This window comes from Acipenser ruthenus, chromosome 7, assembly GCF_902713425.1.
Source record: "Acipenser ruthenus chromosome 7, fAciRut3.2 maternal haplotype, whole genome shotgun sequence".
Classification (NCBI taxonomy): domain Eukaryota; kingdom Metazoa; phylum Chordata; class Actinopteri; order Acipenseriformes; family Acipenseridae; genus Acipenser; species Acipenser ruthenus.
The window spans coordinates 42,346,411-42,367,385 of NC_081195.1; the positions used below are offsets into that span (position 1 = coordinate 42,346,411).

At 37.6% G+C, this 20,975-nt stretch overlaps 1 protein-coding gene across 5 annotated transcripts; it reads left to right on the forward strand.

Annotated features, from left to right (window-relative positions):
• Nucleotides 1-5,265: 5,265 nt before the first annotated feature.
• LOC117414984 (SIN3-HDAC complex-associated factor-like) lies at nt 5,266-15,197 on the forward strand. Of its 5 annotated transcripts, XM_059026974.1 has the most exons (8): nt 5,267-5,471; nt 6,405-6,454; nt 7,561-7,672; nt 8,065-8,197; nt 8,828-8,927; nt 11,186-11,309; nt 11,724-11,874; nt 12,324-15,197. In XM_059026974.1, exons 4-8 carry the CDS (start codon nt 8,070-8,072, stop codon nt 12,490-12,492), a joined length of 672 nt encoding a protein of 223 aa, XP_058882957.1. In that variant the 5' UTR covers nt 5,267-5,471; nt 6,405-6,454; nt 7,561-7,672; nt 8,065-8,069; the 3' UTR covers nt 12,493-15,197. The 5 variants fall into 5 exon arrangements, with proteins under 5 accessions (XP_033880769.1, XP_058882957.1, XP_033880770.1 ...); XM_034024879.3 differs by lacking the exon at nt 6,405-6,454; XM_059026976.1 differs by lacking the exon at nt 6,405-6,454 and having other exon boundaries at nt 7,606-7,672.
• The last annotated feature ends 5,778 nt before the right edge of the window (nt 15,198-20,975 follow it).

Below are 20,975 nucleotides of genomic sequence, written 5' to 3' on the forward strand. Positions count from 1 at the left end.
GGCGGAACCCAGTGCGTCACCCCAGGAAGGGCACCACCAGCAGCTCTGATATAAAGAGTGTAGCAATACCTACCCAATGGCAGGCATATCCCATACATCATGTCATTGGTGATCGTCTTCTCTTTAAGGAACCAGGGTTACGGTAAGTAACCTAACGTTACTGTTCCAGGATTGCAGTGAAGCAGACAGATCAGTTACTTTTTCTTAAGTTTTTCTTTCACGTTGTTCAAAAACAAATCTATTACTCCGACTTTTAAGAATAAAAGAAACACCTTTGATATGGGCCACGTGTCTGCTACTGCGCTCTGCAAGCCATGTCACGTACTACTGGGGGTAGCCAATCCATGCAACAGGAATTATAAACAATGACTTTTAGTAGCAAAGAGAGACTCTTTAATAGTAATCGACAGTTTGTGTGTTGAGTAAACAAAATCTGACCCGGCCCGACCCGAGTCTTGTGTGACAATTTTGCACCCGAAAACCCGTTCGGTATGGGTCGGGTCTCGTGTCCTCCTCGGGTCCGGGTCATATAGCCTATGGTCCGGGTAGACCCGTGAAGACCTCTACAAGACAGTCCAGCGCTGAACTTGAATGAGAAACTGTGGATGCGACTGAGCGAGCGAGTGACCTGTGACCGGCGAGAATATGCAGTGAACGTGCCAAGACTAAAACGTGGGATTATTATTTTGGTGCCGTGAATTCCGGCCCATGACAGGAATTGTAGTTTCAAATAAAACAAACATTTTGAGAATTCAGCACCGTCTCCCTGAGTACTACTTCCTAAACGTGAAAACGTTGTAGTACACTAAATTAACAGATCAAGGGTATTATGATAGTTTGCAAAATCAGATGAAATACAATCGGGATAATACATAATCATTATTTACAAAATTCTGTTCGTCTTACTTGCTAAAAACTGTAACTTTACTGCTATACTACTTGCAAATGTTGGTAAACTGGAAGGACAAACTTTGTGTCCTGAAAGCTACGGCATATGCATTGTACACTGCTTTGGAAGCATGTCTTAGGTTCGATTCCCACACAGGGTTTGTATTGCAAAGACATAAACCCAATATACGCCTGTGTGTGGATTTCCTCGCCCTGTGTGATGCGCCTGCCTGCGGGAACCAAGATCGTTACAATATATATAAGGCAGGATTTGAATTCTAACTAGTCATACTTTCACTCCAACTACATAACCGCTACGTTACACAGATTCACATCATAACCCTTTCAACAGACTAGGCTACTATTTACATTTAACTTATCCAAATGACAATATAGGTTGAAGAATTTTGCTATTACCATAATGTGTGTGTTATTATCCATTAAGTGAAAAAATATCTGAAACAAAAACACATTGGAAATGTGAAAAAACGTCCAAGTTATCAAATGTGCCCAGCCATTTAAAGTGGAGATATCAAAAACACAAGCCAAGTTTCAAGAAACCATTGGGGCAACCTTGCCCAGCACAAAGCAAATAGGAACAACAGTAAAACCGATGGGGGCCAAGGCTGCCCCAATTGTTTCTTCTAACTTGTATCAAAAACACAAACTAAGTTAGAAGAAAAAATTGGGTTCTATTAACTTGGCTTGTGTTTTTCAGGCACAATAAAAGCGGATCGAACTTGCATCAAAAATACAAGCCAAAGTGTTGTGCTGCTTTTTTATACATTTAAAATTACTGTGCGATAAATTGCATAAAGCGCCTCTACTTACATCTACATACATCTTCTATATAGAACCTAAAACATGACTTGTTCCAGTTTAATTCATTCTGTCCAGCCAGCCTTTGTTTTTCACAGAGAATCGTCAGAGTAAAGTTTAGAAATTGTGTTCATGCTGAAATTGTAATTTGAGAAAAAAAAAATCTAAATACTTTTATAATTACAGCTGGGGACTTTAATGAAATTCAGTGTAATAGTTTGTACATATATCCTTAGAAAACAAATATGCAAGTAACCCAAAATTTTGTTTTAGATATTTTTTCTGTCTGTTTTGAATCAAGAAGTTGCAGGGAGATTTTATCATCCATATATATGGGAATTTAGTTGGAGCAATACATATAGTGATAATAAATAATGCACTGTACAGATAATAAATCAGATTATATTTGTGGCCAATCTCCACAGAATTATTGTAATGTACTGTACTAATGTTTCACACCAATCTTCCTCTCTTTCAGATTATAATACTATTTTTCAGAATTTAACTGGAAACCTCTTCAATGAAATGGGTAATTTAAATGGATACTGGAAATTGAACTCTTACTTGTTACAGGATAGTAAGTGAAAAGTAGCATTGAATCTGTTACTGATAAAACGATATTCTTTAATCAATAAAGATTCATAGTTTAATGATGAAACATTAGAATTGCATAATCTACATTCTGCATTTGATGATCATTTTAAAGAAATAGCAAAAGGTGCTTTTGTGTTAAGTGGTTGGAAAAAATAGTAGCTTTTTATTTGCTCTGGAAAAATGTTTTTTCAAACGAAAATCAATCTGATCACTTAACATTAATGGCAAAGAAATCCATAACTGAGGCAGAGGTATTTTTGAATACCCAATAGATTAAAAGGTGTTTTAAACCAAGTTATTAATGAGACTCAATTGGACTTTATGAAAAATAGACTAAAATGATTTTTGGTTTATTGTTAGATTTATTGGATTATAAAAAAATAGATAAATAAAAACACGTTGATATTGTTTTTAGACTCATGGTACATGTTTGATACTGTAGTGCACATATTTCTATTTAAAGCCCACCAATTGTTCAGTTTTGGGAACCATTTTACTAAAATAATGCAAAAACAATGCAAAGAAATAAATAGCCAGGTTACTTTAGTTTCTGGCACCTCACCAAGACTTTTTTTCTGGAAAGAGGCATCAGAATATACTCACCTTTTTTGTTTTTACTTGTAGCACAATTATTAGCTGTTGCTATTGGAAGTCATAATTATTATTGATATAAACATAAACTTGATAGAAATTAAAATCACACAGTTACCGGATGGTACAACGTTGTTTTAAAGCAATGTGGATTAAGTTAAGAAAGCCATTGATCATATTAGTCTATTCTCCAGTGCTTCTGGGTTCATATAAAATTTAGAATCAGGTGACTTTCTGGGGTTGATGTAAGTATAGGCACATGTATTTAAGCTTAAGAGCAATGCAAATTACTCAACATGCACAAATAATGATCCACAATTATGATAATGAGGGTCTCAATGACTGCATCAGTCTATTTAGGACCGCACTTGCAGAGTTAGGAGTACAGAGTGTTTTAGATCCCACTACTTCACCTGGTAGGCTAGTCTGTGCATTTATAACTTTCTGTGCAAAAAAGTGCTTCCTACCTGCTGTTCTAAACTTACTTACAGCTTCCACTTATGCCCTCTTGTTCTTCTCTCTGTGCTAAATTTGAAGCAGTCTTGGGTTAACTTTATCTATACCATTTATGATTTTAAACACTTCAGTCAAGTCCTCTCTTTCTTCTTGTTTCTTGGCTGAAGAGATTTAATTATTTTAACCTGCTCATAGCTCATGTCATTAAGTCCTGGGATCAGCCTAGTTGCCTTTCTCTGTACCTTCAATGATGAAGGTACAGAGAAATGTGCAATGATGCATATTTTGAAGTTGGGTGACCAAACCTGAACACAGTATTCTAGGTGGGGTCTAACTAGGGCATTATATAATCTTACCATAACCTCCCCCTACTTGTAGTCTGTGCTTTTTGCAATGTAGCCTAACATTCTATTTGTCTTTTTAATTGCCTCACCACATTGGCGAGATACTTTTAATGATGACTCCACTATTACCCTGAGATCCTTTTCAAAGCCCCCCCCCCCCATTTCCATCCCATTAATTGTATACTTATAAAATGGATTTTTATGCCCAATATGCAATACTTTACATTTCTTAACATTAAAATTAGTTTGCCACAAGTTTGTCCAGTTACAGAGAAGGTCAAAACCCTTTTGAATTAGCTGGGCTGCGGTTTCACAGTCCACTACTACCCCAAGTATCATCTGCAAATATAACTATCTTGCAATGTTATCTTGATCCAAGTCATTTATATAAATGAGGAACAGTAAGAGTCCAAGTACAGACCCTTGTGGTACCGCACTAAGTACATCCCCCAATCTGATTTTACACCTCATACAATTACTCTCTACTTTCTGTTTTTTACAAAGTATCCTGTATCCAATTACTTGCCCTCCCCTGTGTTCCTGCTGATTTTAAGTATTAGTCTTTCATGTGGGACTTTGTCAAAGGCTTTTTGAAAATCAAGTTCAATTATATCATAAGCATTCATCTACATTAGCTGTAACATCCTAAAAAAGTAAAGTAGGTTAGTTAAGCATGACCTCCCTCTTCTAAATCCATGCTGGCTATCCCCTATAATATTGTTGCTAGATAAATAGTCTTCAAGCTTACTTTTAATATTGCTTCCATCATTTTGCCAAAAGTTAAACTAATAGGTCTATAATTACCTAGGTCTGTCATATCCCCATTTTTAAACATAGGCACAACATTTGCAAGCTTTCAGTTTTTAAATATTTTCTTAGTAATAAAGTTAGTGAAACTAACCAAACGGCATATTTGATAGGGAAGAAGAGTCTATTGCATTTAAGTGTTTTATGTTCTTTTACAAAAAAAAATTGAGCTTTTTTTGTCCTAGACCATTTAAATGTACCAGTTCATCTACAAAGTGTAAATAGTATACTCAAAACAAAGGCGCACTGTTTATTGTTAATTTAATAATACTGTTAATACTGTTGGCAACATTTCTATTCATAAATCTAAATTCTTAAAGAAAAAAATCATTTTTGTAACTTTAAAGCTGAGCTATATATATATATATATATATATATATATATATATATATATATATATATATATATATTTCCAATCAAATAGTCAACCAGTAATTGAAAGGCTTAAAAACAATAATTTTGTGTGAAAAATTGAATTTGATTTAATATGTTTTCCTGTTTGCTTGGTTTTCATTGTTTCGATGTGCTGTACACAGTCCCCTATGTTTTAGCCTTGGTTTATACCTGTTGTGTACGTAGTGTTGTTGTTCGCAATAGAAAATACATTTTAAAAATAATTTTATCCCGCCCCCATCGCTCGCATTCACAGTACATTACTATAGCAACCAATGCCAGCCCTCTTTCCCGCGCAATATTCCCTTCCTTATAAGGACAACAGAATGCGGCCGCTATACTACGTCATACGGGTATGTAAATTAATTTGATTGAAGAAAATGGTGGCATGGGACCAGCGCGTGCGCAGAATCAAATAATTTACTACAGAATTGCTTCATAACAAGAGAGTGACGTAAACAACCAAGTATCAGGCAGGAGGTTTTCTGTTTTTGTATCGTGTAGGTGAGTTAGCCGAGTTTGGATTTGCTTCTATAAGACGGAATCGTTTTTTCGACTACTTTTAAAGTCATTGAACAAGTAAGTAAATCGGGGTTTTGACTTTGTGCGCAGATTTTTTTTTTCTTAATTTAAATTAATTGCGATGGATTCGTCCAAGAACAGACAGACAGCGTTTTTTGTTATTATTATTTTAGTCTTGTCAGTATTTATAACTTGTTAATCAAGCTATATTTGCGCTTACGTACAGGCAAGCTTCAGTTTAAAAATGAAAATAATGGTACAGGTGTGGAATACGGTACTGTTGTAATAGCCTGAAATAACCTTCAGGTTTTTCAAAATGTTTCTAGCTCGTGGTGTTCATTTTGCAGAAAATGCACCACACTGTAATTGTCAACGCTTTGTTTTATTTTCTGTATCGGGACAACAACATTTACTTCCTGTATTTAAATATCTTCTTTTAACAGTTAAAATGCAAATGATTACCGCCTCGTGGATTGTTAGAATTACAAATAAAACATGCAGAACATGTTGCAAATGTTTACTTCGAAAATGATCTGCTAATATGCACGACACCGCTAATATATGCAGTACATGAAACCGAGAATATCTCCTTTTTTGCTAGCGTGAATCAATTTTTTTGTCTACCTCTTTTTTGCTGACTAGTACGTACAAGCAATTGGGAAGTTCCCCGGTTTACATAACTTTGATACTGGTTCATTCTTTATGATATCAATTCAGTAACAAACATGAGGTTGTTTAAGTATTTGTGTGGCGCTGGCACTGCTCGAGTCGATTTCCATTTCACTGCACGTTCTTTGACTGGAATGTGACGGCGGTGGCACCATATAACTTAATGTTTCTGGTCCTTTTTAAATCTACTCATAAATTGTTCACTTGGTGAATTCAGCAAGAATAACACATTGGTTTTGTATCATTAGTGATGTTTGTAATTTTAAATGATACTTGTTTATGCGTGTTTTAATTGAGTACAATGTGCATACATATTTTGAGATGTGATTGCGTCTTGCCAGTTCAAAAGGGGGTGTTGCTGCAAACTGAGAGTACGTGGATTTTTTTTTTCTTGTGATCTTATTACTGTAATTTTAAAACGGATTTTAATATGACTCTAAAGTGCGACTTAAAGGTTAAAGGAAAGCTTCGTGCATTCAGTTTCATCAAATTGCCAAATATTCGGTTTCTCGTCTTTCTGCTCATGTCATGCCTCATGTAGCACATAACTGGGGGCTGCACGATTGAAAACAAAGAGCGTCGTGCGCATCTGCCTTGTACAATGTTTATTATTAAAATATTGCAACAATTTAAAGTGAAAAAATAAGAAGCCCGTTACACTTGTTGTTGTTACTATTGTATACAAATTGTTGGTGAAACTTGGGGTAGGGGATCTACTGTGTATTTAAAAATGGTGTAGCAGGTATGAGCTACGACCAGCCATGCTTGATGTAAATAGTTGTAGGCGGTGATTGTCGTCTTCTGCCTTATGCACATTTTAAGGCTGTTGGTGTAATATTTTACTGTTTTTTTTTCGTAACCCTATTCGTTTATCTTAGCATTTTGTAATTGTTCAGATGTGTTTTCGTTTTTAATTTCCTAAATTGTAGTGTTTATAGCATATCAACTAAACCCCCTTTAAATAAAGTGAAAGCCATGTTGAATTACGTAAGGTTTTAATATTACAAAGAGTTTCCGTATGCTTGTAATACACATGGTGGTTTTTCCTGCTTTGTTTAACTAGCAGTTCACTTGTCCCTCTGTAGTCGCCTGCAGCATAGTAGTATATCAATATACGGTGTATTCTACAGAGGGTGAAATACTTTATTCTAGTACTTTACCCAGTACATATTGTTGCCGAACCATAATATAGGAACATATCCCTTACTGGAGACTATCTGCCCGATAAATTGCCACCCGTTAACAACTATCCAGACAATTTAGCGATTATAAATTGTATTTAATTGTTCGTTTCTTAATATGTGCAAAGTATAACGTATGCCCCAGTTCCTGTCTAGTGTTGTATATTGCAAAGATTTAAACAAGTGTTTTGTACTGTATTCTAATTTGGGTGTATTATTGAACAGGGATCATTTTTAAAGTGGATGCTACAGTATTTAGTTGGTGCATGGCCTGACATATACGTTAATTTTATTAGGTCTTTTATACAGTATCCCTCTGACCTACTTATGATTTGGGTCAGGAAACTGGAGAGATGATGTTGACTTTCATCCCTTAGTCTGAACACACTAAAGATTGTGTTTGTAAAAGTAAGTATATTTTAAATAGTTTGGTACATTTTTGTGACTGGGTTGTGAGCACTATTTATAATGGATTATGTATTTAATTAAATACATCTAGACTTGTAGTATACCCTTTTTAAATACAGTTTTCAGCAACCTAGGTGGTGGCTAGTATCTATTTGTGGCTGATTACTTGCATTCTGTTTACCTTTCGAAAGGCCTGGTGATGTGGTTCATTATTGCACTTGCATGCATTAAGGTTTATCTGGGGATGTGTCATTTAATAGGTTCATGGAAGTGCTTTCTTTTATTACCCCCCACCCTCCCCCCTCCCAACTGTCCCTCATCACACAGGCGTATCCTGTATGAATCTCTTCAGATGTACACAAGCCATACCCACTAGTGTTTTTGTTCTACAGGGAAGATGTTTGGATTCCATAAGCCAAAGATGTACCGGAGCATAGATGGTTGTTGTATCTGCAGAGCCAAGTCCTCAAGCTCTCGCTTTACTGACAGTAAGCGCTATGAAAAGGACTTCCACAATTGCTTTGGGTAAGTTATAACCGTGCACATTTGTTTTGTGGGTGTATGTGAACCAGAAGCTCTTTCTAAAGTAGATGGTAGATACGTGAGTGTGTGTGCTGGGGGTTCCTTTTTTTTTTAGCTGCTTCCAGACAGTAGGGATGCAGTCTAAAGCAAACAGAACTCGCTGAGGCCAGCAGAAGTTCAGTCACATTGGCCACATGTTTTTGTTATTTCTAAACATGTAATATTTAGATCAACTTGTCATATGGGAACATGTAACTAATTCTAATCTGAGAGTGTCAAAGATTTTAAATAAATACCTAGAAGCATTGTATTACTGTTATTATTGCCTAGTATGAATTATTATTGTAGTATTATACACCATATTCAATCAGAATATGGATACTACTGTGATGAGCATGCCACTCAGTTCTTCATGGGCATCCAATTATACAAAGGCTGCGAGGCCCAAATCTGTTGCAGCATGTATGACAGCATGACATTGATTTGGATGATAATACAGTGTATGTGGAAGTTTAGGTCTAATATGTATCATGACTGGGGATGCTTAGGCGTCAGTTTTAACAATACAGTGACAGTTATTATCGCTTTGTTTTAATTTAGTGACCAAAATACATTAATATGCTCATTTTTTAGGTTGCATGAAAATCGTTCTGGAGAAATCTGTAACGCTTGTGTACTACTTGTGAAGAGGTGGAAGAAGCTACCCGTGGGATCTAAAAAGAACTGGAATCACGTGTGTACTTTTTGTTTGTTTTTATTAGATTTATAAAAAAGACTAACTGTATTTTGAGTTTTTTGTGCTGCTGTCTTCTCTGTCATGTGCTGTTTATTCAGTACATTATATGCCTTTTTGTAACTGTTACTGTAGTATTAAGTTTTTCAATCAACACTCATGAAAACTGAAATAATTAATGTTCCCACTATGTAGTGGGCAGCAGTGTGGAGTAGTGGTTAGGGCTCTGGACTCTTGACCGGAGGGTTGTGGGTTCAATCCCCAGTGGGGGACACTGCTGTTGTACCCTTGAGCAAGGTACTTTACCTAGATTGCTCCAGTAAAAACCCAACTGTATAAATGGGTAATTGTATGTAAAATAATGTGATATCTTGTAACAATTGTAAGTCGCCCTGGATAAGGGCGTCTGCTAAGAAATAAATAATAATAATAATATGTAGCCACGGCATAAAGCCTCCAGTAGTACAGCTATAGCCAGAAGTTTTACATCACCTAGAATTTTAGGATTGAGACAAACTGTATGAACATGATTTACCACAAAATGATTTCTCAAAAGTCTACTGAATGCCATACTTCCAATAGTAGTACAGTATTTGATGCTGGCATAATTTGAAAATGTTTATGTGCTTGTTGATTTGAATACAGTACTTAGTTCCTATAGGTAATGTTTATATACAGTTAAAGCTGGATTAATGTTTTATTTCTATGTGGCGATGACACAGCTCTGACATTCCGCTACTGTTTTTAAGTGTGTTTGAATTAAAAAATTAAGCTTTGCAAATTCTATTGTTTTTAAAATCAGCTTTATAGTGCTGAAGATTAATAAAAACTACTATATTTAAAAAGTACTCAAAAAAAAAAAAATTAATAATAATTTAGGAAGGGGCAGCATACTGAAAAAAAATAATAATAATAATAATTTAGGAAGGGGCAGCATACTGATTTAATGAGGCATTTTTAACAAGAACTAGAGATTCTCAAAAATGAATCATAAGAGATAATCTGTTTTGGAAGTGACGAATAGCAATTTGTCCCACACTGAAACACGGTTTAGTTTTTGTGTTTTTTTTTTTTTTTTTTGTATGACTTGTTCAATGGTCACAGTTAATGTAATTTTTACATGTTCCCATAGTTGCTAGTTTTTAAAGTTTATTTTATTACCTTATTTAAAATATTAAACATACATTATACTGGGCCAGTAGAATGTGTGTGGGACCAGTTGATTTTTCCATCCATTAGCCCTGATGGCTAGTGGATGGAAATGCTCATTTCAAGCCCTGTCTATTTCTGGTATATGCTGACATGCAGTTTGCAGTCCTGTGCTTCTGTGATTGTCTGCCAACTCCCCCCTGGTCTGCACCTGTCCATCTTCTTTTTTTCTTTTTTTAATAACTGGTAAATATAAATATTTATGAGTAGGGCCCAATGAAATTCACAAAGTACTGTAGTTCTAGGTGGTGTTAATATTTTGCGCCCCGTCAGGGAGACTTCTGCTGTTTTACATATTTGCAACATGCTGGTGTGACCTGGAGACTTGCCAGGAATAATTAAGATGGCAACCATGGAACTGTCACCACTTTGTAAACATGGTTTATATATTATATACTGGTAAATGCATAGCTTGAGATGTACTTTGGATTAAATGAATTATCGTACAGATCCGGTCAGTACAGTTGTGTACTTCAGTAATTCTCTCCTGCTACTTTCTCCTGCAATCAGTTTCCGATTGCTACTTAACGTTCACCGGCCGTCATCTCACTGAAACTATCTTTTATATAAATGCAAGAAGGGTTTTATAAACATGTCAATTGGTATTTACTTAAAGAAAACTTCAATCCCAAATGTATTTAAACATCGTGCAGTACAACTTCAGGTAACTAAATTGTGAGGATGGAAGCAGTCTGGTTAGTTTGTTTTCTGGATTTCTATTGAACCCTGAAAGTAACAGGGGCACATTGCAAGCCTGTAAACTACTGCTGCAAGTGGCTAGCTTGCAGTCTGACTGTCTGCTTTAAAAGCACAAGTGCCAAATATAAGCTGTTGTGATCTGCAAAATCTAACATCTTAAAAATAAGAAACATGCCTGTGTTTTCAGGACCAAGTATTGGTCCGGACTTCTGGATACACTTGTACTTAAATCCTACAATTTGAATGGGATGCATGTTTCTTTCTGCTGGGACACAATTGGCTTAGAAGTTGAATTATTTTGTCTAATCATTCTTTTTTTTTTTTTTTTTTTTTTACCTTGGGAATTTCAGGTTGTAGATGCAAGAGGTGGACCAAGTTTTAAAACCACCGTAAAGACAAAGAAAATGAAGTCTCTGACCAGAAGAATACGGCCAAGCCAGATCAGCAAACTCAAGAAGGGATTAAAACGACAGAGTAAGAAATGATGCAGCAGCTTCCTCTGATTTTTTTTTTATGTTTCTATTGTGAATAAATAAAGCGACTGTAAATGTGCAGTATATATTCACATTTCACTTTTATTGATGCTGATCCTATTAAGAATCTGTTTGTACAATCCATAGCATGTTACAATTATTGTGTATTGCAGTAATATTGCCTCCAGCTTACAAAAAATAAATAAAACTACTTTTATCAACATACAAGGGAGCATTTACTAGATAGATTGTATTTTCCTAGGATCAGAGGACTCCATCATTCTCTAATTCTAGATATATATATATATATATATTCTTTCCAAGCTGTTAGTGTTTTGTTACAGTATCCTGAAATGTTACAAGTATTTGTTTTTAGTGGTATTTTTTTTTTTTCCCTCTATTTAACTACTTCCAGATTCTGATGCCCACAGTACCACATCAAGTGCCTCCCCAGCGCAGTCCCCCAGCTACAGCAATCACTCTGACGAGGGGTCCGACACAGAGCTGGGCACAGGCTCCGGCAGGGCGCCCGTCTTCTCCTTCCTTGACCTCACGTACTGGAAAAGGTAACTGATGAAAGAACGCCCGAGCCTCCTACTTAAACTGCTATTCATATTGATGAAAGGTTTTCAGAACCCTTCCTAGAGGACGCATGGCTTTGATTTTTTTTTTTTTTAAATGTTTTTGTTGGTTTCCGATTTGTGTACTTGACGCCCACTTTGTCAGTTTTGTAAAATACAGTTAGGGTGCTTTGATTGTCTGTATGTCTTTGCACATGTACAGTAAAAATCTGCCTTGCAATACTACTCCATTTTAATCTGCTGCAATTTCAAGGTTCTTTGTAAAAATGTTGCTCAAGTTAATAAATCAAAGCCATGAACCTGGTTGCCGCGACCGACTCCTCTGTGACACTTGAAAGACAATGTGAACCAACTTGGTTCTAGGTCTCATTTGGGGAAGACCCTAAAGCTCACTTTTCACCTCTACCAATTTTTTTATTCATATTCCCCACCAGACAGAAGGTGTGTTGCGGGATAATCTACAAGGGCCGCTTTGGCGAGGTCCTCATTGATCCCCATCTCTTCAAACCCTGTTGCAGCAATAAAAAGGAGGTAGTAGAAACCCAGGATACGCAAGGCCTGCTGTCCCCATCGATCACAAAAGAGGAGGATGAAGAGTGGTGACCCACCACACCCACAGTACCTGAATCGGAAGGAATTCTGAAAAAGCTTTGGGTGGCTTGAGCAGATCAAACACTATTCTTTAAATACCCCCCCCCCCCCCCAAGACTTCCGTTATCTAGCCGGAAGGACTGCATTGGGACTCGGTGCTGACATGTGGTTTGCAGACTGCCAACAAATATGACCCTCTTGAGTATTTAACTAATATTATTGTGCCATTTGTTGGATACACTACACTGACTTAAGTAATTCAAATACACTTCCTTTTACAATATGGGGGGGGGGGGGGGGCGACTAGAACAAGGGAATAACTGCAGTGGTGCTGTACAGTTGGTTTTACAGGGAAGAACCACTGTTTCCTCCACTTTTGGATTTGCAGACAACTTTAGAAAAAAATTCTATATGTGCATTAGCAGTCCACACAAACAATGTTTTACAAGTTAACTTAAGTAACGTATCTGCAGTGGCAGTGGCGGTCTGCAAATGGCAAATGACGCTGTATTATCCCAGTCCAGTGCACCCTACAGCTGTGGCCAAAAGTTTTGCATCACCTAGTATTTTGCATGCCTTGGAGGATTGGAACCTCCCCAGGTTTTTGTTTCAACCAGGAGCTAACATTTGTTTTTAAACATAATGCCAAGTGATTTGTTAGAACACTTTTCAAATCAGCTAAACCCCCAAAATGGTTTCTGTATTCTGCGTCTGAAGCGTGATTTTTAATTGTTACTGTATATGTAGTACTGTACACTTGTGTAATTTTGGATTTGGAAGATACTCTTTTGTTAAATTAATTTATAAAGCAAAGGATATTTCTGTATTTTATTAAGACTCTGTAAAGCTTAAAAAGGAAAAAAAGGTGGGGGGGGGGGGGGGGGTGGTGAGGGGTCTCCTGGCCTGTAAGTTTACCAGTCAGGTTTCAGGTAATCAATATAACCTGCATTTTCCCACTCTTTAGTGTGTTGGAAACCATTTGTCAGTTTTGAATAACATTTCTTGACCTGGTGGTGTCAGCATTTCTAATACCATAGTATCCTCAGGTGGTGGTAAAGAGTTTGGCAGGCTTTTGGCAACAAAACTAAAAAGGTCCAGGCCAGACCTGCAGTGGTTACATTTATTTGGCCGGGCAGCTTTAATATGTGATTTTGTGTCTTGATGGTATTGACAGTGTAAAAACATTTACTTTAAATGTTGCAGTCAAAGAGAATGCTCCAGTTTGCATAGGTTTTTACAGCTGTTTTTATCGTGAGAAAGCGATTGACCCTGCCCTTAAAGTCGTGCTGACCAAAGGACGTTCTTTTGCTATTTCACGATGTATTCGCATGACAACGTCACAGAGTCATGACTGTAGAGACGATTTTCACATGCATGTAAACCCAGCCATTGAGTATTGTTTAAGCCTTATCACATACTGGAATCTTTCCAGACTTCTATAACCTATTGATATTGTATATATGTACCAGAATCATAACTTGTATCCCTCCCCCAATTCATTTAGTATGGATTTGTCTAAATAATGGATTTTTAAAATAAGTGTGGTTGTGGTGTTTTAGTGTTCTAATTAAAAATTCCAGTAATGGGTTTAACCCATTACTACTAGAAACCCTTACCCTGGTGAAATACAGACGTTTTCTAGTCGATACTTGCAAAGAGCTGCAAGTAGTCCTCTTTTATTCAAAATAATTAAATAAATAGGGTTTGGACACTTTAGCCAATTCTTCAACACATTTACCAGGAGTTGCTACATAAATCATATAAATATATTGTTGTTTTGCGCAGTTGACTGTGACTCTGCTGAAGATTGATTTAAAATGATGTTCATGGGTAGGTTGGTCAGTTGTCATTATTGATGGGTGACCAGGTCATGTCACATGCCATCATTAATGGTTAAAACATGTTGGCAGCTATTTCATTATTCACTTCTTCTTTTAATATTATTTCCTGTCACTATTAAATGCAGCTTCCCCTTAACATGAAGACTGTTCTAATTTCAGATAAACGCATATTTTAGAAAACAGCAATTCCAACAGTAATAATGAAATGTTTATTTGGTTTCCTTTTTATTGTAATGTGATTGCAATCCAGTCCATATGCTAGTGCTGTGTGGCATTCTGTACATCAGTACTGGGCATGCACTCTGAAATGGTATCGTTGGGTGCTGCTGCAGTAAACTGGATTTCTGAACATGTTGAATTTAGGGAAAATATTGTAATAAATGACCTCCTTTATTGCTGTTATTTATTATTTTGTATTTATTTGTAGTTAAACTTCAACCACTGACTGTTTGTTGTACCTTTTTATAGTGCGCTTTCATTTGTGCTTTCATGGACGTTGTGTTGGGAGATATATCATTTGTAATCCTGTATGAAATGAATACATTAAGCTAACGCTGTTAAAAGCTGAACATTGTATTTATTTAGCATTTGTCCACCAGTTTGGGTACCTGTATAATACCAAAACAATAATTTGATCAGGACTCCCAGTAACCCAACTTCCGGCATGAATTCTTGACTTCTGGTCAGCAGTAAAAAAAAAAAAAAAAAAATGTAAGTGTCTTTTAGTTGCAGTATGAGCATGTATGTAGCTATGCACATTGTATTCATGTATTTAGATATCTATCGAGACAGTTTTGTATTTTTATACATATTGTACTTTTCTACTTGTTCTATAATAAAGTAGACTGCTTTGTAAATTGTTTCAATGTATAGTCCTTTGTGTATAATTCCAGTCTCTTCTTTCAAATATGAAATCTACCCGGACACCTCCCTTGCAAGGCTTTGTATTTACTTAGAGCTATGGCTGCTGGAGTTAGAGTTCTCCTTTTTATTGCTGCTTATATCTGACGAGTGCATTTTGAGCTGTGAGCTTGAGTCTGCTAATCCTGAAATATGTTAAGTGGACACACACACACCAGTTTTTATGGTTTATTGGTGATTAGAATAATTTATAATATTAGAACCACAATTACCTCCAATAAAAAAGCATACAATTACACGTTCTACTATAGGAAGTGTTTCATCTGTCCACAAGATGGAGGTAGTCTACTTCTAAAATGTAGCCACCGTCTGGCAGTAAGAAGGTACATTCTTGTCTCATTTGAAATATGGTTCTTGAATTGTAGGTTACCCGTTATGTCTTAATTGTTCAATTAAATATTACTTGTTTAATGGTGCTATTGCATATATGTCACTAATATTCATTTCAAGTAGACAGGCTACATGTTTTAAAAATTGATGTATTTCTAATTTTAAATACAATTCACGAGTTGTCTTGTTTACAACATTGATGGCACCATATTTTTAGTTTGAAATTCTTACGTGTAATGATAAACAGTGTGAAGTATTAAAGTGTAAACACTTAATAGTTTATGTCGATTTTTTCAAATCAATACATATGAACTGGCCTTGTTCCGATAATGTTTGTGATCTGATATAATCAATATTGATTATATCAATGAAAGGCAACAGATTTGTAAAAAAAAAAAAAAAAAATACTAATTCAAATGTTAATTTGTTTAGTTGTCGTGTGACATGCTGAGGTATGTTATGGAAGAAGAAGTGGTTGTAGCATTCTGTGGTTTGTGGTCCAGTATAGTGTTATTTTGCATTACGCGTTAAAACATGGTTTGCTGTAGGGTTGGCCGTGTTTTGGCTCCGGAGCCCAGAGCCAGCTTCAACACCCGGAGTGGAGCTGGCCATTTTTTTTTAGCTGTACTCCGGAGCCAGAGCGGAGCTGGATTCAGGCCCACCAGAGTAATCTATTACAGCAATCTATTTTCAGAAATGATGTCCTGACTTTTGATTGGCTAAAAGTTGGTTGCCAGGGAGTTAAGGTCACATGCTGGAGTCATGGGGCCCCCTGCACCTGAATTGCCACATAAATAAAGATCTTTTTCTGACCAACCCAAAAATCATTTGACTCCACAACCCTGACAGTCTTTGAGAGCAATCCCATTAGCCCCACACCAGATGCTCCAGTTTAACATTTTGCATCAGTACTACTTCCATACTTGCCAACATTTAGAAACTGTTCGGGGGGGGGGGGGGGGGGACCTTGGGAAGACCCCATAAGGGCATAAGAAGCAGGCTGAGGGAGCAGCGAGTGTAGGACGGGGACCCGGGCCGAGCGGGTAGCGACGGTCGGGGTAACGCTGCCGAGTGCAGCACCTTTTCTTTGTAGTTTTTGATTACTGTGTTTTATTTTCTCTTTTTCATTTTACCTTTTGTTATTATTATCTCAGAGCACTTGTGAATGCCCCAGAGTGTCTGTTTACCTGTGGGTATTTCTGTGGACCTGTTTTACAATCACTGGTATTCAGGCCACAGGCAACAGCGCCCTCTCCTGGCTAAAACAACTCATCCCCAGTAAGTACAAAAAAAAGTAAATCAATAAAACTGGGCACATGTGAGGTGTTTCAAGTCCACCCTTCTGTCTCCCGTGTCAGTGAATACCCACACCCTTCCACAGCATCATACACATGGGAGGGGTCATATGCAAAAAAACACTCTATCATATAATAATAAACGTATCCCCTCAAGTCAACACCGCACGACCAGCATGACAGTAAACATACACAATGAAGCGTTCTTATATAAGAACATAAGAAAGTTTACAAACGAGAGGAGGCCATTCGGCCCATCTTGCTCGTTTGGTTGTTAGTAGCTTATTGATCCCAGAATCTCATCAAGGAGCTTCTTGAAAGATCCCAGGGTGTCAGCTTCAACAACATTACTGGGGAGTTGGTTCCAGACCCTCACAATTCTCTGTGTAAAAAAGTGCCTCATATTTTCTGTTCTGAATGCCCCTTTATCTAATCTCCATTTGTGACCCCTGGTCCTTGTTTCTTTTTTCAGGTCGAAAAAGTCCCCTGGGTCGACATTGTCAATACCCTTTAGAATTTTGAATGCTTGAATCAGATCGCCGCGTAGTCTTCTTTGTTCAAGAGTGAATAGATTCAATTCTTTTAGCCTGTCTGCATACGACATGCCTTTTAAACCCGGGATAATCCTGGTCGCTCTTCTTTGCACTCTTTCTAGAGCAGCAATATCCTTTTGGAGGTGACCAGAACTGAACAAAATATTCTAGATGAGGTCTTACTAATGCATTGTAAAGTTTTAACATTACTTCCCTTGATTAAATTCAACACTTTTCATAATATATCCGTGCATCTTGTTGGCCTTTTTTTTATAGCTTCCCCACATTAGCAGATCCGGAGCCAGAGCAGGGGTTGCTGGAGCAGGGGGTCTCTTTCAGGTCTGGAGTCAGCCAGGAGCTGGAGCAGGGGGTCTCTTTCAGCTCTGGAGCTAGTCTGGAGCTGGAGCAGGGGGTCTCTTTCAGTTCTGGAGCTGGTCTGGAGCTGGAGCAGGGGGTCTCTTTCAGCTCTGGAGCCAGTCTGGAGCAGGGGGTCTCTTTCAGTTCTGGAGCTGGTCTGGAGCTGGAGCAGGGGGTCTCTTTCAGCTCTGGAGCCAGCCAGGAGCTGGAGCAGGGGGTCTCTTTCAGCTCTGGAGCTGGAGCAGGGGTCTATTTAAGCTCTGGAGCCAGCCAGGAGCTGGAGCAGGGGGTCTCTTTCAGCTCTGGAGCCAGCCAGGAGCTGGAGCAGGGGGTCTCTTTCAGCTCTGGAGCTGGAGCAGGGGTCTATTTAAGCTCTGGAGCCAGCCAGGAGCTGGAGCAGGGGGTCTCTTTCAGCTCTGGAGCCAGCCAGGAGCTGGAGCAGGGGGTCTCTTTCAGCTCTGGAGCCAGCCAGGAGCTGGAGCAGGGGTCTCTTTCAGCTCTGGAGCCAGTCTGGAGCTGGAGCTGAGCTAACGGAGCCACTCCAGAGCTGGAGCCAGCAAACCCAGAGCACTGCCAACCCGAGTATGCTGTGTACTGTGATTGCCCAGACACGCACAGATGATTTTAGCGCAGAAAAAAGGAAATACCCATTTGAACGGAGTATGATGTACTGAGTTTAACCCTTAAAGTTCTATTTAATATAATGTTTCTGACAATTCAGCAAATGTATGTGACTTTAACTAATGAGCAACACATTGGGTTATCTAAAATTGTAAGCATACGATTTTGTTTGTGAACTACAGTTTGTCTTGTGCGTAGTGATTTGTGCAGTCATCAATCACAGCACTTCTGAATCATTGTGCCCTTATCAGAGCCCTGCTTGTGTGACTGGAGATCTCATTTTAAAAGGTATAATATAACTTTTAAAATTATTATCGTAATAGATGTGTATTTTAAGTGCAATTGGCTTTAAAGGTATGGGACTAAGATCACAACGATAACTGAGCAGTATTTCGGTTTTGTTTGCTTTTGCTGGTCGCTTACAGCCCTGTGTTAGCTAGTTATTATTTATTTATTTAGCAGACGCCTTTATCCAAGGCGACTTACAGAGACTCGGGTGTGTGAACTATGCATCAGCTGCAGAGTCACTTACAATTACGTCTCACCCGAAAGACAGAGCACAAAGAGGTTAAGTGACTTGCTCAGGGTCACACAATGAGTCAGTGGCTGAACCGGGATTTGAACCGGGGACCTTCTGGTTACAAGCCCTTTTCTTTAACCACTGGACCACGGAGAGTCAAAACCGTCATGCATTTTCATGAAGAACTCTAGAGCCTGTACTGTCAATTTGTTATCTCTGTAAAGTGTTTTTGGTTTCCAATACCTGCTACCTCCCAAAATTAGCGGTTTGTTATAAAACAGGTAGGGGTTATTACTGAATCTACTTTGAGTTTCTTCTTCCTGCATCCATCCTTTTATGCTGTGATTCTCTTCTGATTCTTACGAAGACCATTTCAACAGGTAATTCCACTGTGTTAGCTGGTTCATATCCTTCAAGTTTACGAAAGGGCTTAACAGAAACCTTCAGCCTTGCAGTTAATAGATTTGTTGAGTGAGGTTGTGATCAGATAAGGCACCAGAGTTCTGTCAGAACTAAAAAGAAAATACTGGCACTTACTGTATGGAGAAAAAAACAACTAGTATATAACAACAGAAAAAAAATGCTTTTTTAACAAGTAAAACAATTTTAATGATATAGAACTAGCAATACACAAATTAGTTGCAGCTAAGAACAGGTATGCAAATCTTCTGAGCTATCCCTTCATAGTTTTATACTGATAACATTATTTAATTCCTAAACGCTGTCCAAAAGAGCCAAGCTTTGCCAAATGGTCACAGGGCTTCTTGTGCACTCCCTCATTTACACAGCACAGTAAGATGATAATAAACCTGTTTTTACATAATTATAATGTATCGTGGCTTGTCTTCTTTGTGTTTTGTAATCTACACAACCATATTAAAGTATCGAGTGCTGTGTGGAGTTCAATGGAGTGAGGGATTATAATGACCACTGACCACATTGCGTTGCTGTTTTGTAAAACAACATCTATCAGAATAAGGGCAGCCATTCATCAGGAGGTCATGTGACGATGCTGGATCCTGATTTTTTTTAATGTTAAATACACGGTGTGATGGAACAGTTCCACAAGATTAAACAGTAATGCAGTAAAACATTTAGGTGTCACCTGCATTGCTCTGTTGTGAATGTTTTTTTTCTCCCACATGGAAATGCCCATTGTATCAGAATATGTTTCCTTCTCTCTCTCTCTCTCTCTCTCTCTCTCTCTCTCTCTCTCTCTCTCTCTCTCTCTCTGTATATACTGTATATAAATCGGTGGTAGGAATATAAGCACTGGGTCCTTTTCTTCTGTTAACCTCACTTTGGAATATACGTATATTATAAAGACAACAGTAACGGTTTCTGATACTTCCTGGTACAATATTACTCCCTTTGCTGTAATTTACATCAGGGGATTGCAGGCTACTAATGTGATCAGATACCAGGATGAATCATTTCAGACTGATTTCGATTGAAGGCGTATGAATATTACAAAAATAAGTTATGTTCGACTCAATAAAAGTGGGACCTTTGATAATCCTGGTCATGGTAATAAATGTAAAGAAAATGTATGTATTTGAAATCTTGGGTAGCACTTGCTTAAATCCATACATATGGGTGAAAATGACTGAAAGCAAATAGGTATGCTCCTACTACTTCTTGCAACAGTTGTCATATGACATCTCCAAACTGTTTTATAAGTTTTTTTTTACATCAGTGTTATAAACGCATATGTGGCTCTACATCTTTATATATGACTGAACCGTGTGAGTTATTATCCGCGTATTAGGTTGTGTGCTTTCACAGTTCCTGTGTTTTTTTTGTTTTTTTTTTTGCAGTACGAGCCTGCGACAGGGGTGATCGTTGCACAGGCAGCAGTCAGCCCTGCAACAAGAGAAAAAAGCCGAGTCAGTAAGTCAATTCGCAGAGCGTTTGTGTAAGACGAGTCAGGAATACCAAAGGATTGTGTAGTTAGATAAGAACCGATGATTTATCAGAAATATACCATAAATTATAACAAAAAAAATGAATAATACAAAAAATATATTAGATGCACTAATATATCTGTGTTGCACAGTCAGGTCAGACGATGATGATG